This window comes from Augochlora pura, chromosome 3, assembly GCF_028453695.1.
Source record: "Augochlora pura isolate Apur16 chromosome 3, APUR_v2.2.1, whole genome shotgun sequence".
NCBI lineage: Eukaryota > Metazoa > Arthropoda > Insecta > Hymenoptera > Halictidae > Augochlora > Augochlora pura.
In genome coordinates, this window is record NC_135774.1 from 5286520 (window position 1) to 5301993 (window position 15474).

General features: G+C 44.3%; 2 protein-coding genes across 4 annotated transcripts; both read right to left on the minus strand.

The window, feature by feature from the left end:
- Positions 1-2387: 2387 nt before the first annotated feature.
- LOC144479144 (DNA damage-regulated autophagy modulator protein 2-like) lies at positions 2388-7809 on the minus strand. 3 transcript variants are annotated; one of them, XM_078197670.1, is made up of 7 exons: positions 7129-7809; positions 5623-5971; positions 4598-4719; positions 4008-4234; positions 3245-3383; positions 3012-3163; positions 2388-2526 (listed from the first exon to the last, which is right to left on the minus strand). In XM_078197670.1, exons 2-7 carry the CDS (start codon positions 5703-5705, stop codon positions 2425-2427), a joined length of 825 nt encoding a protein of 274 aa, XP_078053796.1. In that variant the 5' UTR covers positions 5706-5971; positions 7129-7809; the 3' UTR covers positions 2388-2424. The 3 variants fall into 3 exon arrangements, with proteins under 3 accessions (XP_078053796.1, XP_078053798.1, XP_078053797.1); XM_078197672.1 differs by having other exon boundaries at positions 3241-3383; XM_078197671.1 differs by lacking the exon at positions 7129-7809 and adding an exon at positions 6565-6766.
- An 802-nt stretch (positions 7810-8611) lies between these two features.
- Positions 8612-12260, minus strand: LOC144467839 (DNA damage-regulated autophagy modulator protein 2). Its single transcript, XM_078176807.1, has 6 exons — positions 12190-12260; positions 11062-11183; positions 10628-10854; positions 9052-9190; positions 8841-8998; positions 8612-8704 (listed from the first exon to the last, which is right to left on the minus strand). The coding sequence occupies exons 1-6, from the start codon at positions 12258-12260 to the stop codon at positions 8633-8635; spliced, it is 789 nt and encodes a 262-aa protein (XP_078032933.1). The 3' UTR covers positions 8612-8632.
- Positions 12261-15474: the final 3214 nt, after the last annotated feature.

The following is a 15474-nucleotide window of genomic DNA, read 5'->3' on the forward strand; positions in this document are numbered from 1 at the left end:
GTGTCATCTAACGTTACCATTCGAACGCGTATCTTATCAAGGACGATACCGTGTCCCCCCGGGGACGTTTGCGTGCCGGACGAAAATCGTTCGCAGAGCGTCTCATTGCAACATGCCGCCTCTGTCGTAGCTGACAGACTTGAAGGCGTCCTCGACCAGGTCCGTCAGGCACCTGACCGCCTGCAGCAGAGCCGCGAGCAGCAGGGACAACGACAGAGAGATCAGTTTACTAGGCATCAATGCGTTCTCCGAAGTTTGACTTCTACTCGTCATCTTGTTCCTCTTCCTTTTCTCGAAACCCTTGCAATTGGCAGTCTCCTTATCCTTCTCCTGGCTCTTGTCGCTAGAGATCGCGGTTCTTTTAGACCTGGTGGGCGATTTGTCTCGCGAGCTTGGGCTGCTCTCCATCGATTCCTTCGCCACTCTCGCCCCCTTTGGATCGTTCGACCCAGAGACCATAAACCGTCTGTGCGAAGCTATGGACTCGATCCTTTTCTGCACGTCCTCCGTCTTCGCCTCCATGATGGTCCAGCGTTTGTCGTCTATGCTCCTTCTGTTGAAATTTTTCAAAAATTTCTCCCGCGAGGTTTGCAATATCTCCTCCGACCTGGCCTTCCCCGAGAGGTCCAACGCGTTGCCCTTAGCGGGTTCGAGTAGCAAATTTTGCAGGGAACTCTTCCCGGCATCCAATTTGTCGGGCGAGCCCAGGTTCGGAAACGTCGAGTTCTTGTCCAAAGAGTTGGTCCTGTTGTGGCACTTGTCGCGGCACAACAGCTTCTTCTCCGCGCAGGCGGTGTTCAGATTGTAGTCGATGGACGTTGGCTCCTCGGGCTCTGATGAACACATACGAATGTTTTCCTTAGCGCCGTCAAGAACGATTCTTCTGGGCAGCGTTTTGTTCAGACTGTTCGGAATGAAGTTTACTGCCTTCTCGGTGTAGCTGGATTTCTCTCCGTCTGGCAAGATCGTAGACCCGCTCGCAAAGTCGACGTTCGTACAATGGTCCGTCGATCCCGAGTGGTTAGCCTCCGAGACATTGGTCGTGTCAAGCGATTCGTTCGAGGAATCGGCGAGACCACCGCCGCCAGGATTGCCGTCTTCGTCATCGTCATCTTTGATCGTCGAGTCGCGTTCGATCCAAACTTGTTCTTCTTCCTCGTCCTCATCTTCGTCTTCGTTCTCTTCTTCGGACTCCAACGACAAGGATTTCTTTTGTTTTGTCGTGGGAACAATATCCTCGGTGTACAAAAGATCCTGGACTTCGAATAGGCTTTTCTCGATGGTCGGGCTGTTATACAAGAGGTTTCGCAATTCCGGTATATCAAGATCCTGCACATGGAGCAAGTTCTGCTCGATGTTCAACAAGCTCTCCTCGATCTGAACCAAACACTGCTCGATGTCGCAGGCCGGTTCGATCAGTGGCTCCCTCTCCAGCTTCGTTGCCGTTGAATCGGTAAACGCAACGTCGTCGTCTTCGTCTTCGATGATATCGATGTTCGCCGACTCGAGCTTCCTCTCCTCCGGCATAGAAGCGTTGAACAAATGTTCCCTCCAAGACGCGACCGGCCAGCCCGACGATCGCGTCGCGTCTTCTTGCTGCGCGCGTCCTTCGAGATACGCCCCGTAACTGGTGTGACTGTTCGCGACTTCGTAATTAGTGCTCGGTCTGCTGCCTCGGTACAGCCGATCGAACTCCGCGGTGTCTTCGAAGCTTCCTTCCTGATTGTCCGACGAGATGCTGCGATTCCCGTGACTATTCGCCACCGAGTGATTCGTCGCGACGTCTCGATTCGCCTCCAGGAACTTGTTGACGACGATGTGCGAGTACAGCTCGCCGTACTTGGGGTGACTGCTCCATTCTCGGCCGCTGCCGTGACTGTTGGCCAGTGGGTAGGTTGTGCAAAGATCCGAGTTTTCTCCGGGCTTCCTCGCGACTCCTCGTCTTCGCCTGCTGTACATCCAGGAGTCACCTTTGCCATGACTGTCGGCGTCGCCTTCTTCGTCGTCGGCTTCCGCGGCGCCTTCCGGGTAAGGAAGCTCCTGCGATTCGTCGAGCGCCGTGGTAGGCTCCAAGCACGCGTCGTCTATCAGTATGTAGCCGTCCAAGATGTTCTCGTCCAGGTCTATCCACTTCCTTGGGTAATCCTCGCCCCACTTTTGCCTGCTCTCGGCGCCTTCTCGTTCCGTGGACTGTCGTCGCCGTTCACGGATCGGTGGGTCTTGCGCGTGTATCTGCACCGGGCAGAGAACGTCGGTTCTCCTGTCAACATCGCAGGTAGCTGACGGCGTGGTCGCCACCAAAGGCGCCACCTCGTCCAACAAAGCCTCTCGGGATTCGCAGTACCTGTAGCCGGGGCACGGGGTGTTGACCGGAGAGTGTGAGAGAAGGTTCACATAACCACCGACGCCTCTGCCTATCAACGATCAGGTAGTCCTCGGCGAGCGCCGTTCGGGATTCATCGCAGAGTTCTGGCTCTCGTTCAGCGCCTCGTTGTTCAGTCTCGCGCGACTCGGCACGCAGATTACCTAACAAAACGATACAACGATACAATGATCTGTGCAAAATGTTGACAAAGAAGATCAACGTTTTCGTTTATAGCGATTTATTCCGGATTAACCCCTTAACCTACGATTTAGGTTCGAAAATTTCGGGCCGAAAACGTATACAAGCTCGCGCAGCCTTCGAGCCATTCGCACGACTTATTCCGTACAATGATCGGGCCAATCCTAAATATTATATAATCGTAAATAAACTTTTTGTAGTGCTTGCATCTACCACAATTATTACATCACGTTGTAATTACTTATCAAATATTCCACAAATATTCATAACTATAGAAGGGCGCCGCCGCTAATTTTCATATTTGACCCGATCATCGTATTACGTGCTATGCCCGTAATATTTATGTTTGGCCCGATCGTCTACTACGAGCTACGCCCGTAATTGTAAGTTAAGGAGTTAAATGGGAATGATTGCCTAACGAGAAGTCTAAGTAGAAATGCGAATGTACTGTTGGATGACTGATCTTGAGGTCTCTAAATTCATCCGTGAAGGTCAGAAGGTAGATACAGAACGCTATGGCGCAGATCCATTCGGTGACCGTGCTGGCCACGTGCAACTCCCAGCCACCGTCTTCTTTGTACCATTTCCGAGGATTCGTTCCTGGAATAGAAAGCGGTCGCGGATTCGTTAGCAGGCGCGCGAAAAAGGAAACGAGTGGGTGCAGAAAGGAAACGAACCAACCCTTATAAACCAGGTGCGACAGCACGCCGGTGATGAGGGTAACGAAGAAGCAAACGGTGCAGAAGATGGACAACCCGGTTCGCAGATGCGCCAGTCTCAACGAGCATCCCAGCGGATGTAGGTAGAACGTGCATACAGCCTGAAAACGAAACAGGTCGATTGATATCTACAAAAGCGTGAGTTTTTATTCCGGACCAAAGTAACGTGTCCTGCATAATTAGTTTTCCAGGAAACGATGCAAGACGAGGAAAACCGATCGGATTACGATCCTGCTAATTTTATACTATAGCATTCGCGTGTTATCTGTAGCTTGTTTCAACAATGCTGAGTGCCGCCTTCTTTGCCCAGAAACATGTGCCAGTACCTGACTAGATTACAGATTTTATGGATGTTTCACATAAACTAGTACATCAAATACAATTTATAACCGATTAAAATAACTCCTGAATAATCGCAAAGATTTACAGAGACATTTTTCATCGTATAACGTAGTATGCCACTACTGATTCCTGTGTTTCTTTTTTCCTTTTTTCTTTTTAACACAATGCCACATACAGTGGGAGCAAACCGTGTTTGTACCAGGAAGGTACGAGAATATGGTCAGTCTTCCGGTGATATGTAGTTATTTCGCGATAAGACTAAACTACGCGTCGGAAAGCGCAGTACCGGAAAACCGCATACTTATTGTTGGAAGTTTAACTGGTTTTCATGGATTCTAGCGACAAGACTCTTTTTGATTATCGAAAGACGTTTCATCACGCACCTGTGTCCAGAAATAAGCGGTACCACCGCCGAAACAAAGAAGCGCGCCAATGAAATGCACAACGAGTACGGAAGTTTCTTGAAAATTAGCGACGACGGAAAGGCCGAAGGTAGACATTAGGCCAAAGATTAGAGCCCAGTGATTCCATTTTGGTAGAGACGATTGTAAACTGAAGACGGTCGTGCACTCCTTTACCTGGGAGTACCTTATGTAGACCACGAAGGACACTGAAACGACAACGTTTAACAGTCGATATTCAATACCGCGAGGCACGAAACATGAAGCAACTATTTTCTTTTAAATGCAACGTTCGATTTTACCAATTGAATTACTGGAAAACGACGTCTACGTCGATACTACGTAACATCTGGTACCACTACCAATCATTTTTACGCATCCGTGTAAATGAATCCAACGTTATTCACCCGAGAACGATTCAATGGTCGAACCCTATTTTTACTTTACCGAAAGTCTCGTGTCTCCCGCGCGAAAGAGAATCGAGGTCACTAAACCATTCGCTGAGCGACGATCGATTTTCCAGGCACCGGTAGAAATCGAAAATTCAAATGTATCCGTGATAATGGACTCACTGAGCATTGCTAGCATGTTGACAAACTGGGCGAATATGCAGCTTTCCGGTGCGTAGGTTGCCGTGTCCGAGATGTAAGGAAACCCGGCCTCCACGTGGCCCAACAGAACCGATATTACATAACTGCAAAGTAGAAACTGTGAGTCATTTGCCGATTGCATCGACGCCTAACGTGGTAGAACATGGTAAATAGAAAAGGCAATTGAACCGCGCACAACTATACGGAAAAGGCAGCGCCGGATAAAACACGTTTTCGTAATAGTTTTTTGGTGGACAAACAGAAGAGTTCGGATCGATGTTACCGCTGGTAAAATTAGATTTAGCATTAAACGTTTCGTCTCGCTAAACTAACAATCTCATTTTCGCTTTAAGAATATTATTTCGCTTTCCGAAAACGATGATTCAGTTCCATCCACCAAAGATTCGTTCGTTTAGCCGTTTAGTAAAAAACGAAACGTTTCATAAAACGTTTCCTACAAACGAACATTTTTATTTGGACTCAATTTGTTTGAACGGATTGCGTCGCGTTCGATATCAGATGCAAACTTTCTTATTACGAATAACAATGTCTCATTAATACGTCTATTGCGCATATTAAATGACTCGCGAAAGGCTCGAAGAAATAAAGATTATGATTCAGCAGATGCTAATCGAATATTTTATTCGCTGATACGACAAAAGGTGATATTAGCTCTATCTTTGTGAATACTTTAAACATTCTTTCTCAGAATTACGAAATCGTTTTCACTAATTCGTTATGCGCAATTTTAGCGCACAATTTGCGATCCAGATTTTCTGAGTGATATTGAAAAGGTGCGCAACGCGCGTTCATATGCCATAATTTAATAACGAATATTGTGTCTTTTACGTCTACTCTTATCGCCTCTACAAGCTGTCGAGAGAATTCATTAACAAATTTATGTAAATAAAGTTGTTCTCTTAAAGTCCGCTTAAGACTTGCTCGTGTTCGCTGCAAGATTTCTAGCGAAAGATTGCGATTGCTGCAAATCGAAGCCAGAAACTTACGTTGCAATGAAAACGCTGGGAAGCGCGATGAATAGGAAGATCGGCAAATAATGTAGATTGATTAGATAATCCTGGTGCTCCATGGCGATGATGCCCGTTCCTGGCTTTTGCCCGTTTTTCCGCCGGAACTACTGACGTCAGTCGGCGACGTCCGCGTTGCACGCCGCTATCGAGCAGATACACGCGTCGAAGCACGTGTCCTCGAGCCACGAACACTCATGCTCGTCTGTTCGAGCGGGCCGAAGGCACTGTGCTTTGCCTTCTTTTCCGCGGAGCTAGCCGGCGCAACAGTGGTTAGACCGACGACCGCACTGCGGTTCGGCTGCCATCAAGCTCCTCTTCGCAACACCTTCAATCAAAAAACACACATAGCGTTATACGAGCGGCCAAACCGCACCGGGCCGCGCCGAGAAACCTGCTGGTTCTATTATCGTCGTCCGAGTCTCACGCTCTGGCATCCTGCTCGAATCGAATAAAATTAGGCGAACCGATTGCCGTCCGGGACATTATGGTTTGATCGATCTATCCGGGGAAAGGGCTTTATTTGTCTCTACCGTTCGAATTTGAACAACTTGGAAGAACAATAATTCGAAGACCGATACCATGGATTTGAAAGTACATTCGAAACTATCGTCTCGGGTTTCAACGTTGAAACGTTCGGATTACAAAGATATGAAGCACGCGAGTCGATAATCATCGAGTAACGTAGTTTGGTAGAAAAATCCACAGTCCATGGTAGTGCGCGTAATTATAGACACGAAAGCATTCCTTTGAGCCGGAGAATCGACAACTCCAAAGCATTCATAGACGAAACGCTGGACAACCGCGGAAATTTGAATCGTGAAGTAGTGAGTGCATCTGTTTTCGTAATCCCGCACACGTGAACATGCAGCACATTGAAAATACGCATCGGCTGCGCACGCACGATTCTCATGGACTCACCGAGCACGATTCGCGCAAAACCTCGTCGAAACGAGCAGAGACCACGAAATTGGTGGGAAAATGTAACCGGACCACTGGTTGCCGAGCCGAGAACATTTGTATATTTTGCACAGGTTTGTTCGGGGCTCTTCCTGAACGTTTACTCAAAAACTCTGCGCGGCTCAGCTGTTCCGCTACGTGACGGCATCGAAAATGTTGTAGGAGATGTAATCGCAAGTTGACGATTGAGCCACCGGATAAGCCCTCGCCAGAAATATCGCACGCGAGCTAGACGAGTCGCACCGAGCACCCAAACATAGTCGCCCACGGCGACACGTCAACGGCGTCGAGCGACACTGTACGAAACGAAGAAACGTGGCCGCATCGGACTGTACGCGACGCGTGCGAGCATTCTCAAGCGGGCGTTGCCAAGCGGCCGAAGGGAAGAGGCCTTTTCCCGGCGAGAGAACGCAGCTTTACAGCTTTACAGCTTTGCAGCATTACGGCTGGCACGGTGCAGGTCTGACAGAGCGAAAACTTCAGAAACAGCGATGACTCAAAGGGGAATGAGTCTGCGAGGACTACCTTCTCCGCATGAGTGTATGGTCGCCACTCTAGGCTGTCTCGTAGCACTGAAACTGGAGAGCCTCTCGCAGGGGTTGCGCAAGGTTGAAGGTCTTCCTGGTGTCCGGTTGTCGATCAGCTTGCGCTCGTTGGTCTCTCAACAACGATTCTCGACAACAATTCTCACCGATGCGACGACCGCGTGGAATCGACCAGGACACGGCGGAGATAATTCGAAGCGGTACGTCGAACAATTACGGTGATTCAGTTGGAAGAGTCCGGGTGAAGGGACAGTGGAGCTGCAAAGGTTATGGCTGACTGTGGCCGATCGATGCCGCGACAGCGAAAACAGCGCTCTCGGCAGCTGCGCCGCGAGACTGGCAGCGAGTCGTTTCTAGTTGACGTTCTCCAAGAAACGCTTATCCCGATAGCTTCCGCGAACGCGGCTCCGATGCGTGGACGAAACGCTTATCGACATGGGCGCAGCTTAACGAGATAACTGCTGCACTTTTTTCCACGGTCGACGAAAGAAACCACTTTACCGTCGACTTGGAACCAGACTCGAACACGTTTCTCGAACGTGACTCAACGACGGATTTGGTTTCTCGATTAAATTGATTTCGGTTGTACTCCGAAATGGCTGTGCCAGTTGATTTTAATTGAAATTTGTTGGTCGAGAGAACTTTGCAGTCTTTGGTTAACGCTCCGAATTCCGATCGCCAGCGGCAACGTCACGATCGTCGATCGACATATCTTCCGGTACGAATCACGCGTCACGACGCGCCTACTACGAGGTGTTTTTTTTTTCGTTGACTGGTCCCCGAACAAGTGATCGCGGATAAATCGCGTTCGGTGACGAAGCGTTTTGCGGTTTCGAAGATTTACAATGGAAGCGTCGCTCGTCACGTTTAAGGTCTTCGAGGTTGCTTCGAGCGGCGTTTTCAAGGAAACGCGCGACAACGCCGGTACGAGACAATCGATTTGACTTTATCGACCGCTAGAACGAGGAAATGTCGGCATCTGTTGGCAGGAAATAAAAGGAAACGAGTCAAAATTCATATAATTCCGTGCGGTATTCTACCCGAAGACGTTGCGCGTTGATAAAGAACATTTTATTTCAAGCGATCTCGATCGATTTATATTTTCCGTCGCGTACGAGTTTTATACCATTCGGAAATTTTGATTTTCTTCTTTCAAATGTGGCCTGGATGTTTTAATTTGCTTCCTTCCAAATCAAATACTATGCAGCGTTCAAGCGAACGCTATCTGATATGTTGAAAAATTGTAAAAGACAAAGCGGCCTTTAATGATTTAATATTTTGAAGTCTCGGTGTGCGGTTATTCTGGATCACGTTGACGCAATTTCAAACTTAATTTTGTCCAGCTAATTATATACAACCTGTATAGAATAGATCCAAGACATGCCAAGTTGGAGGAAACGACGCAATCGTTTAGATCGTTCATGAAGAATAGTTGTAAAGAAACAAAACATGAAATTTAATCAACTACTTCTCTTTTGGCAAATTTAAGATTCTTGGTTCTGCGAGTCCAACTTGTGCAGTATTTTCAGATTTGGATCCTTGTCTAAATATATCAGCTGAAAATATTTCCATTATTATTAACAATTCGTTTCATATCGTTCACGCTTATAACATAAACTTTGCTAACTAGTTTTGATATTTCGTACATAATTTAATGTCTATAGAGAAAAATAAAATTATCGAAAGATATACCGTGACGACAGGATCCTCGAAATTAATTAATCGAAACTCTGGTACGAACGTTACTAGAAAAGCACAATAAACAATCACCAGCACCCATTCAGAGACAGCGCTAGCAACGTGCCAACCCCAGCCACCATCCGTTGGTAACCATTTCTTATAATCGTTGCCTGCAAAATACGGAATCGATCTTTTCAGTTGAGAGACGCAGGGAACATGTTACCTTGAAATTCCATCATGGACATGTAGCCGGGTACGATTGTAGCTGCTGTCAAAATCAATGTCAGTGTCGCTAGGCAAACACGGACGTAGACGATCATAGGTCCATTCACGGCTGGCACCATTTTCTGGCTCAAGTAGGTCTGCAAAATATTAGGTGCCGATCAAGTTCAGAGATAAATACTCACCAACTTGTTTCCAATCATATTCGAGTTCAAATTGTACATAGTCGACAAGTTTATTAATTACTACCGAACTGTATCTCTTTATTTATTAAGAATTTTTAAATAAATTGTTGCATTTATAATGCTCGCAATGTGCAACACAAGGAGAAACTGATTGCACAACAAGTACAAAAAAACCAAACAGTGTGCCATTTACGGTTGCGGGTTCGTAAACAAACGTTCCTACCTTAGTCATGTGTAAGACAAGGAAACTAAATGTGACACTGATGCCACCAACTTTCTTGAACAACTTCGAATACCCTGGTAAGTACTAGGAATACATAAAATACGGGGAGGTATCTGACACTTATGCGTTTCACGGAGAAAGAGAAGGCAGACAACGTGCCCCTATCCCTCTCTCCCTCTCTCCCTCTCTCTCTCCCTCTCTCTCAACCTAAGCAAGACTGGGAAGATTTGTTAATAACTCAATAGTCACGAATAATTTGTAATCCATTTCTAATAAACCATATAGAACGAACCTTCTTTTTATGCTACATTAAACAGCTATTAATCAATTTTTGCAAACTTTCTCTCGAAATAATCTCAAAATATTAAACATCATTCTGAAAGTAATTAACTTGCTGACTTTGCAAACGTCTTTTGTGATTATCTATAATCGAAGAAAGTACAATAGACCTCTTGCAATATTCCAATAATACATTAAACATATTTGATTGATAATAAATAAGATATTAATGATTTTTGGAAAGCGGTGCAAGTCTAGTCTATGTCCATAATGTTTCAGTCAAGGACAGGTAGTCGCGTCCTCTATCCCTCTCCATTTTACACATAAAATCGTTAATAACTTATTAATTATGCAACAGATCTCAACAAAACTGTAACGAGAAGTTAGCCAAGGCTACACTTTATATTTATTTAATGTACAGAATCCTATATTCTGGCTGCAAAACTAATTAAGTGCCTAAGTTTAACTTAACAAAACTTCCCTCTATGTATTAGGTTGAGAGAGAGAGAGAAGCTCGACGTCTGTCTTTGTCTCTCTCCGTGAAACGCATAATTCTCGGATACCTTCATGTATGTCATGTATCCCTAATACTTACCAGGGTATTCGAAGTTGATAAAAAAAGTTGGTGGTACGAGCGGCGCATCTAGTCTCCTTGTCGCACGATATCTCTGTCCTTGTCTTACACATGGCAGAGATAAAGAAAGTTTGTTCACGAACCCGTCATCGTAGATCACGACTTAAAATAAGTTTAATTAAAATTAATTCCCGATTCCCTTGTTCATCAATGATACGAAAGTATTAAATTCTGATTGCGTCGATCACGAATTTAGTAATTATTGGAGCACAAATTACGTACTTGCATTAGGTGGTTGTTTCACTGTTTGCATTACCTGGAGGCAAAAATATACTGTTCCAGCTGTAAAACAGGTCATAGCTCCAATCATGTGGGCTACGACAACACGAGTTTCTTGAAAATTAGCTAGAATGTTTAAGCCGAAACAAGCTAAAGCCCCGCACCAGGCCGTCACGAGAACCATCTTTTTGCTGACGAGATCGCTGCCCCGTTCCGTTTGCCATTGTGCAACTTGGCGATGTCTGATATAGACGCAACAGGCGACTAAAAACACATGTTGTTTGTAATTGCTCAGTATTCATTCGATCAAACCAAATCAGATGTACCAATGAACGATTCTCTTTAATGTTCGATTTTCTCCTTGAATTCGCTATTTAATGCGGTACGTAGCGATTGAAAGCGTCGGACCGAACAAAACTGTCGAATGATGCATTGGTACCGCTGATCGAATAAAATTTTATCGAAATTTACGCAGTAAGGTTGCTATGTTAAGAAGTTGTGCAAAAATACACGATTCTGGAGACAAAGAGCCCGTTTCCGATATGTAAGGAAAGCCTGGTACTACGTGATCCCATTGCACGGAAATGGTGTACCTGTAATTGACTTGTTAATTATTGAGCAAACTATGTTCCAATTATTTGATAATTCGTCGAGTAGGCGTAAATAAAATCAATAAAACTGAAACAAGACAGCAAAAACACAAATTCCGGATTGCGAATCGTCGTGTTCCATTAAATCCTCCATTGAAGCATGCGTTATTTAGAGAACAATGTCTCGCGTGAAAATGTGCGTAGCGAGGCATAATGCGTCGCGTCGATCATGATTTGTGTCGTCGTGACGGAAACATTGTTCGGTCGACCGCCGACTGGTCGATGAACGTTCTCCGACATTCAATCGCAGTTTCGTGTTCACCGTAGAATAAAAAAAGCTGCTTCAATCTCGTTCCTTAAGTCGGAAGTAACAGCTCCGCTACGCTTTTCATTTAATAATAAATTTACGTACCGAGTCAATTTAACTCGTTTTTAATTCTATTGTTACTATACGTGTATACGTAAAAGTCAAATATTATTTTTGAAATGCAGATTTTAGGGTTTTTCCGAGTATTAAAGGCAGAATGGTTGAGAGTGTGAATCATAGCTTAGGTTCCTTGAAGTCCTGCGTGGCTGTAAGATAAAGCGTGAGCGACTGAAAGGAAAATAAGGAAAGAAAGGGAGAGAAGAGAGAGAGAGAGAGAGAGAGAGAGAGAGAGAGAGAGAGAATGTTAAGATAATTAAGGAAAAGACGAAGGTTGGAAGGGCCGATGCAAAAAATCGGGACATTCGAGGGAGATCCGTCAGCCTGCAAACTTGTGCGTAGTAGTAGTTGTTGTTTCTGTTGGTGAGTATAGTCGCTGTTGTTGCCGTAGTTATGCTACTTCGTTTTTTTCTATATTGCCACGGAGTTTCGTGGGATTTCCAAATAATAATCCCTATATGTTGTTTTTGTATAGTGAGATCGACTCGCTTCGGAAAAAAGGAGTATAGAATCAATGTCCGTAAACTAAGCGTCAATTGTCGAAAGACGATCTAGCTTGGCGCGACTTTGCTAAAATTGACTTACGTGATTAGAAACGTCACTGGAATTAGGATAAACAGGCTTAACGGAAGAACGTGAAGCTTTCCGTACGGCATCCTCCACTCGTTCGTTTTCGAGTGCTGAAAGAAATGTCGCGTTTATCAAGAGACGTTAAAGCCGTTAGATACGTGTATGCCAGGATAGCGCGAGTATCGCGAGGTGCCTTTCTCCCCATGTATCCGCATAATAATTACAAGAGACATTTTTTAAGCATTGTCGCATCTATGTCGGAGCGCGGCGAGTAATTAATCAATTGAATTGCGATTGTCGTTCGCAAATAAGAAATCGGGAAATCATTCCGGAAAGTTGCGGAAGATCGGCTCGCCTGACGTTCGCGAGAATAAAAGCCGACGTTTTCAGTGATTCCAGAAAAGTCTGACGCCTTACCTCGAGGATATTCGATCGGGTCGTCGTTATCGTTTTTCCGAAGCAACGTGTCTGAGTCTGTGCCAGGGGGGCACTTCGTCGCGAGGCGCCTTCGAGCAACTGTCCGTCGATGCAGGTAACATACCTATTGCCCTACGCAACCTGCCAATCGTTGATCAACGCATACGATTGCGTTGCAACCCGTATCCAACGCACCGCGAGCTATCATTGCGAAGACGCGTTCCATTTGACAACGAATGCCTCTTGAGCGAATTCCTTGGACTAGTCTGCACTTGCTTGCCGATCGACAGTATCGGCGACACTTGCGTCGATCAATTTTAAGAGGTACTTTCGGTTCGTTCGTCTTTAATCGCGCGTATCGATTGCTTCGGCAGAACGTCGATCGTCAATCCGAGAAGCGTGGGTAAGAGGAAAAAGATCTGTTCATTTTATATCGTCTTTATCAAAGGAATACGTAGCTAGTGTCTCTATCTCAGAAAACGATCGATGAATGTATTTCTACATTCAAAAAATGCTTAAAATAACCAATAAATATCTATTCTTTTACTTGACACTTTTAAATAGCGAATAAATTAAAATTATTCGTCATTCGAATAGCATTTGACCAAACTCTGTAAGTTTGGGAAGCAAGGTGTATTTCTACGAAAATTACCGAGTCATTGGCTGCGGTTTATGGTTAACTCGTGACTAAAGGGAATTAGAATTTATCGATAAAGCGTCGACGGTACACGTCCGCGTTCGATAATTCTTGTATGCCAGCGCGCGCAATAATTGCTGAACTGCTCCAAATAAAACTTGCATTATCAACGTTAAGTTTGTTCTCGTAATATGTTGTCGTCGCTGAAAATTTTATTATTTCATACGATTTTAATGACGCGTCTGTCGTAGTACGCAATTACAAAAATAATGATTACGATTTACTTGAACGGATTTCAGTACCTCGTTGTTAGACTGCGGATCTTTCGGCGAGATACAAATATGCCAAGATGTTTGCAAGAAACAGAAATTAAATAAAGCTAATCTGCTTCTTCGAATTTTTTCAGATTTATTTAGATAAGATGAAAATCTAATATTGCAGGTACTGCTAAGGTCTAAGTTTTACTCCTTCGGAAAGGTCGTAAACTGATATTAATGTTTCATTGCATTGCTATCGGTGAAAGCACGCTGACGACGTTATGCTGGTTCGAGACACGTAATTGCGGCGGAATGTAAAATTGTAAAGTAGGTTAACGAAGGAAATCATAATTGAATTTGAAAAATTTCATATGAATTCTGCTCCGCGCATCAATCGATTCGTGCGTAATCTATTTATGTTTTCTTTACTGTCTCTATAAAAGTTATGAAAACACGTTCATTTCTTTGCGAAAGCATATTTCAAGTCATCGAGTTGTCAGTTGTTTCTGCTGCCAACTAACTATTGCAGCGAGGAAAGTAGACTGGGAAGATAGAACGAGCAGTTGGTAAAATCACATTTCTGTATTAACAACGTTACAATATTACAATATAGGCAGTTCAGTGTTATTTTACTGTGTTCCACGTAATAATCGGTAGTTAGTAAATTATTGTTCCTTGTATAATTGCGTAACGTGGTCGACTAGCAGTCACGTATTATCACTTTGCTAACGATAATCAACATAACGTAAAATATAGTATATTCGCTTTTTTCGTCAAACGTGGCTCGTGGTTAATAAAATCTCGCTCTTTAAAAACGCATATTACCCTTCTCTAAGTATTTTTGATTTTCTTCGATCCAATTAATCTAATAACAGACAAAATCTTTCATTCTCCGCGTACTAAACTCTTCGTCTACATCGCTAATCGAGTCGAATCGATTAAAAATTCTCTTATCTCGACTATTCGACAATAATATTGCCTTAATAATAATACTACTAATACTACTTCCAATAATAATGGTAACAATAATAATAATAAAAAAAATAATAATAATATAGATCGTACTCACGTGTGGGTACCGTATAATATAAATAGTTCGATAAATAAATAATTGTTGTTATCTCTGGGATTCCTGGGAGAAATGTTGGTTCCGATTAACGGCGGTACAAAGATAAATGTTTGCATTTGGGCACAATATCTGTATCATTAAACTATACGACTAATCGCTGCGTACGAGCTTCGGTTTGACTAGTTTCAATACCATCAGCTAGCTTTGCCAAAGTACAAGCATTGACCTTTACTTTAAACAATCTTTTTACGACGACTTTATATAAGTTTGAATTGAACCGTACAAAGCTTAGACGAACACGGTGACGCTGCGGACGGAACGTTTCCGTGGTTCCTCTCTCGTCGCAAGCTGACATTATTGTCCTTAATTTGCACCGCAAATCAAGTGACCGACATTGGAGTCGAGCGCTTTCCTAATAAGTGCACCATCAAACTACCTAACATTATCTTAAAACGAACGAGGAACAAACGAAACAAAACGAATTACAGGCAGTGTGGCAACGAGAACAAAGAAACTATCGGCCACGGTACTACGTTCAACGAGAACTGGCACAAAATGTAAAGAGAACGAAGGTTTGCGCGATCGGTGCTGCGGTTGTTAGACGACGATGCTTAGAGACGACTTTTAGAGGACCATCGCCGAAGGCCCTTACGCGCAGAGCGCGATCGCGCGCCGCTCGCGCGCAGTTCTGATTATACCTATGAGAGTTCTCGTTAACCAAAGTATAATCGTTGTCCGAAACGTGAGCTTCGATTTTCAAAATATCGTACAGAAATTGTAAGACAAAGTCTTCTCGATTTGTACTATATCAATGAATCGACCGATGCCATAGTTTCGGCAAGCACAGCTTTGTTCGTATAATCGGATTAGCGTGCAATCGCTTCTCCTATGTAAAAACGATTTCGAGAAGAAACTCGGGC

Excerpts from the sequence above, each read along its gene's own strand:
- LOC144467839 (XM_078176807.1), bottom strand. The coding sequence starts at position 12,260 with ATGCCGTACGGAAAGCTTCACGTTCTTCCGTTAAGCCTGTTTATCCTA. Across the intron at positions 10,855-11,061 it reads TAACATAGCAACCTTACTGC|TCGCCTGTTGCGTCTATATC; the intron begins GTAAATTTCGAT and ends ATGTGTTTTTAG. Across the intron at positions 8,705-8,840 it reads TCGAGGATCCTGTCGTCACG|CTGATATATTTAGACAAGGA; the intron begins GTATATCTTTCG and ends AAATATTTTCAG.
- LOC144479144 (XM_078197670.1), bottom strand. The coding sequence starts at position 5,705 with ATGGAGCACCAGGATTATCTAATCAATCTACATTATTTGCCGATCTTC. Across the intron at positions 4,720-5,622 it reads CCCAGCGTTTTCATTGCAAC|TTATGTAATATCGGTTCTGT; the intron begins GTAAGTTTCTGG and ends TCTACTTTGCAG. Across the intron at positions 4,235-4,597 it reads CAACATGCTAGCAATGCTCA|TGTCCTTCGTGGTCTACATA; the intron begins GTGAGTCCATTA and ends TTGTCGTTTCAG.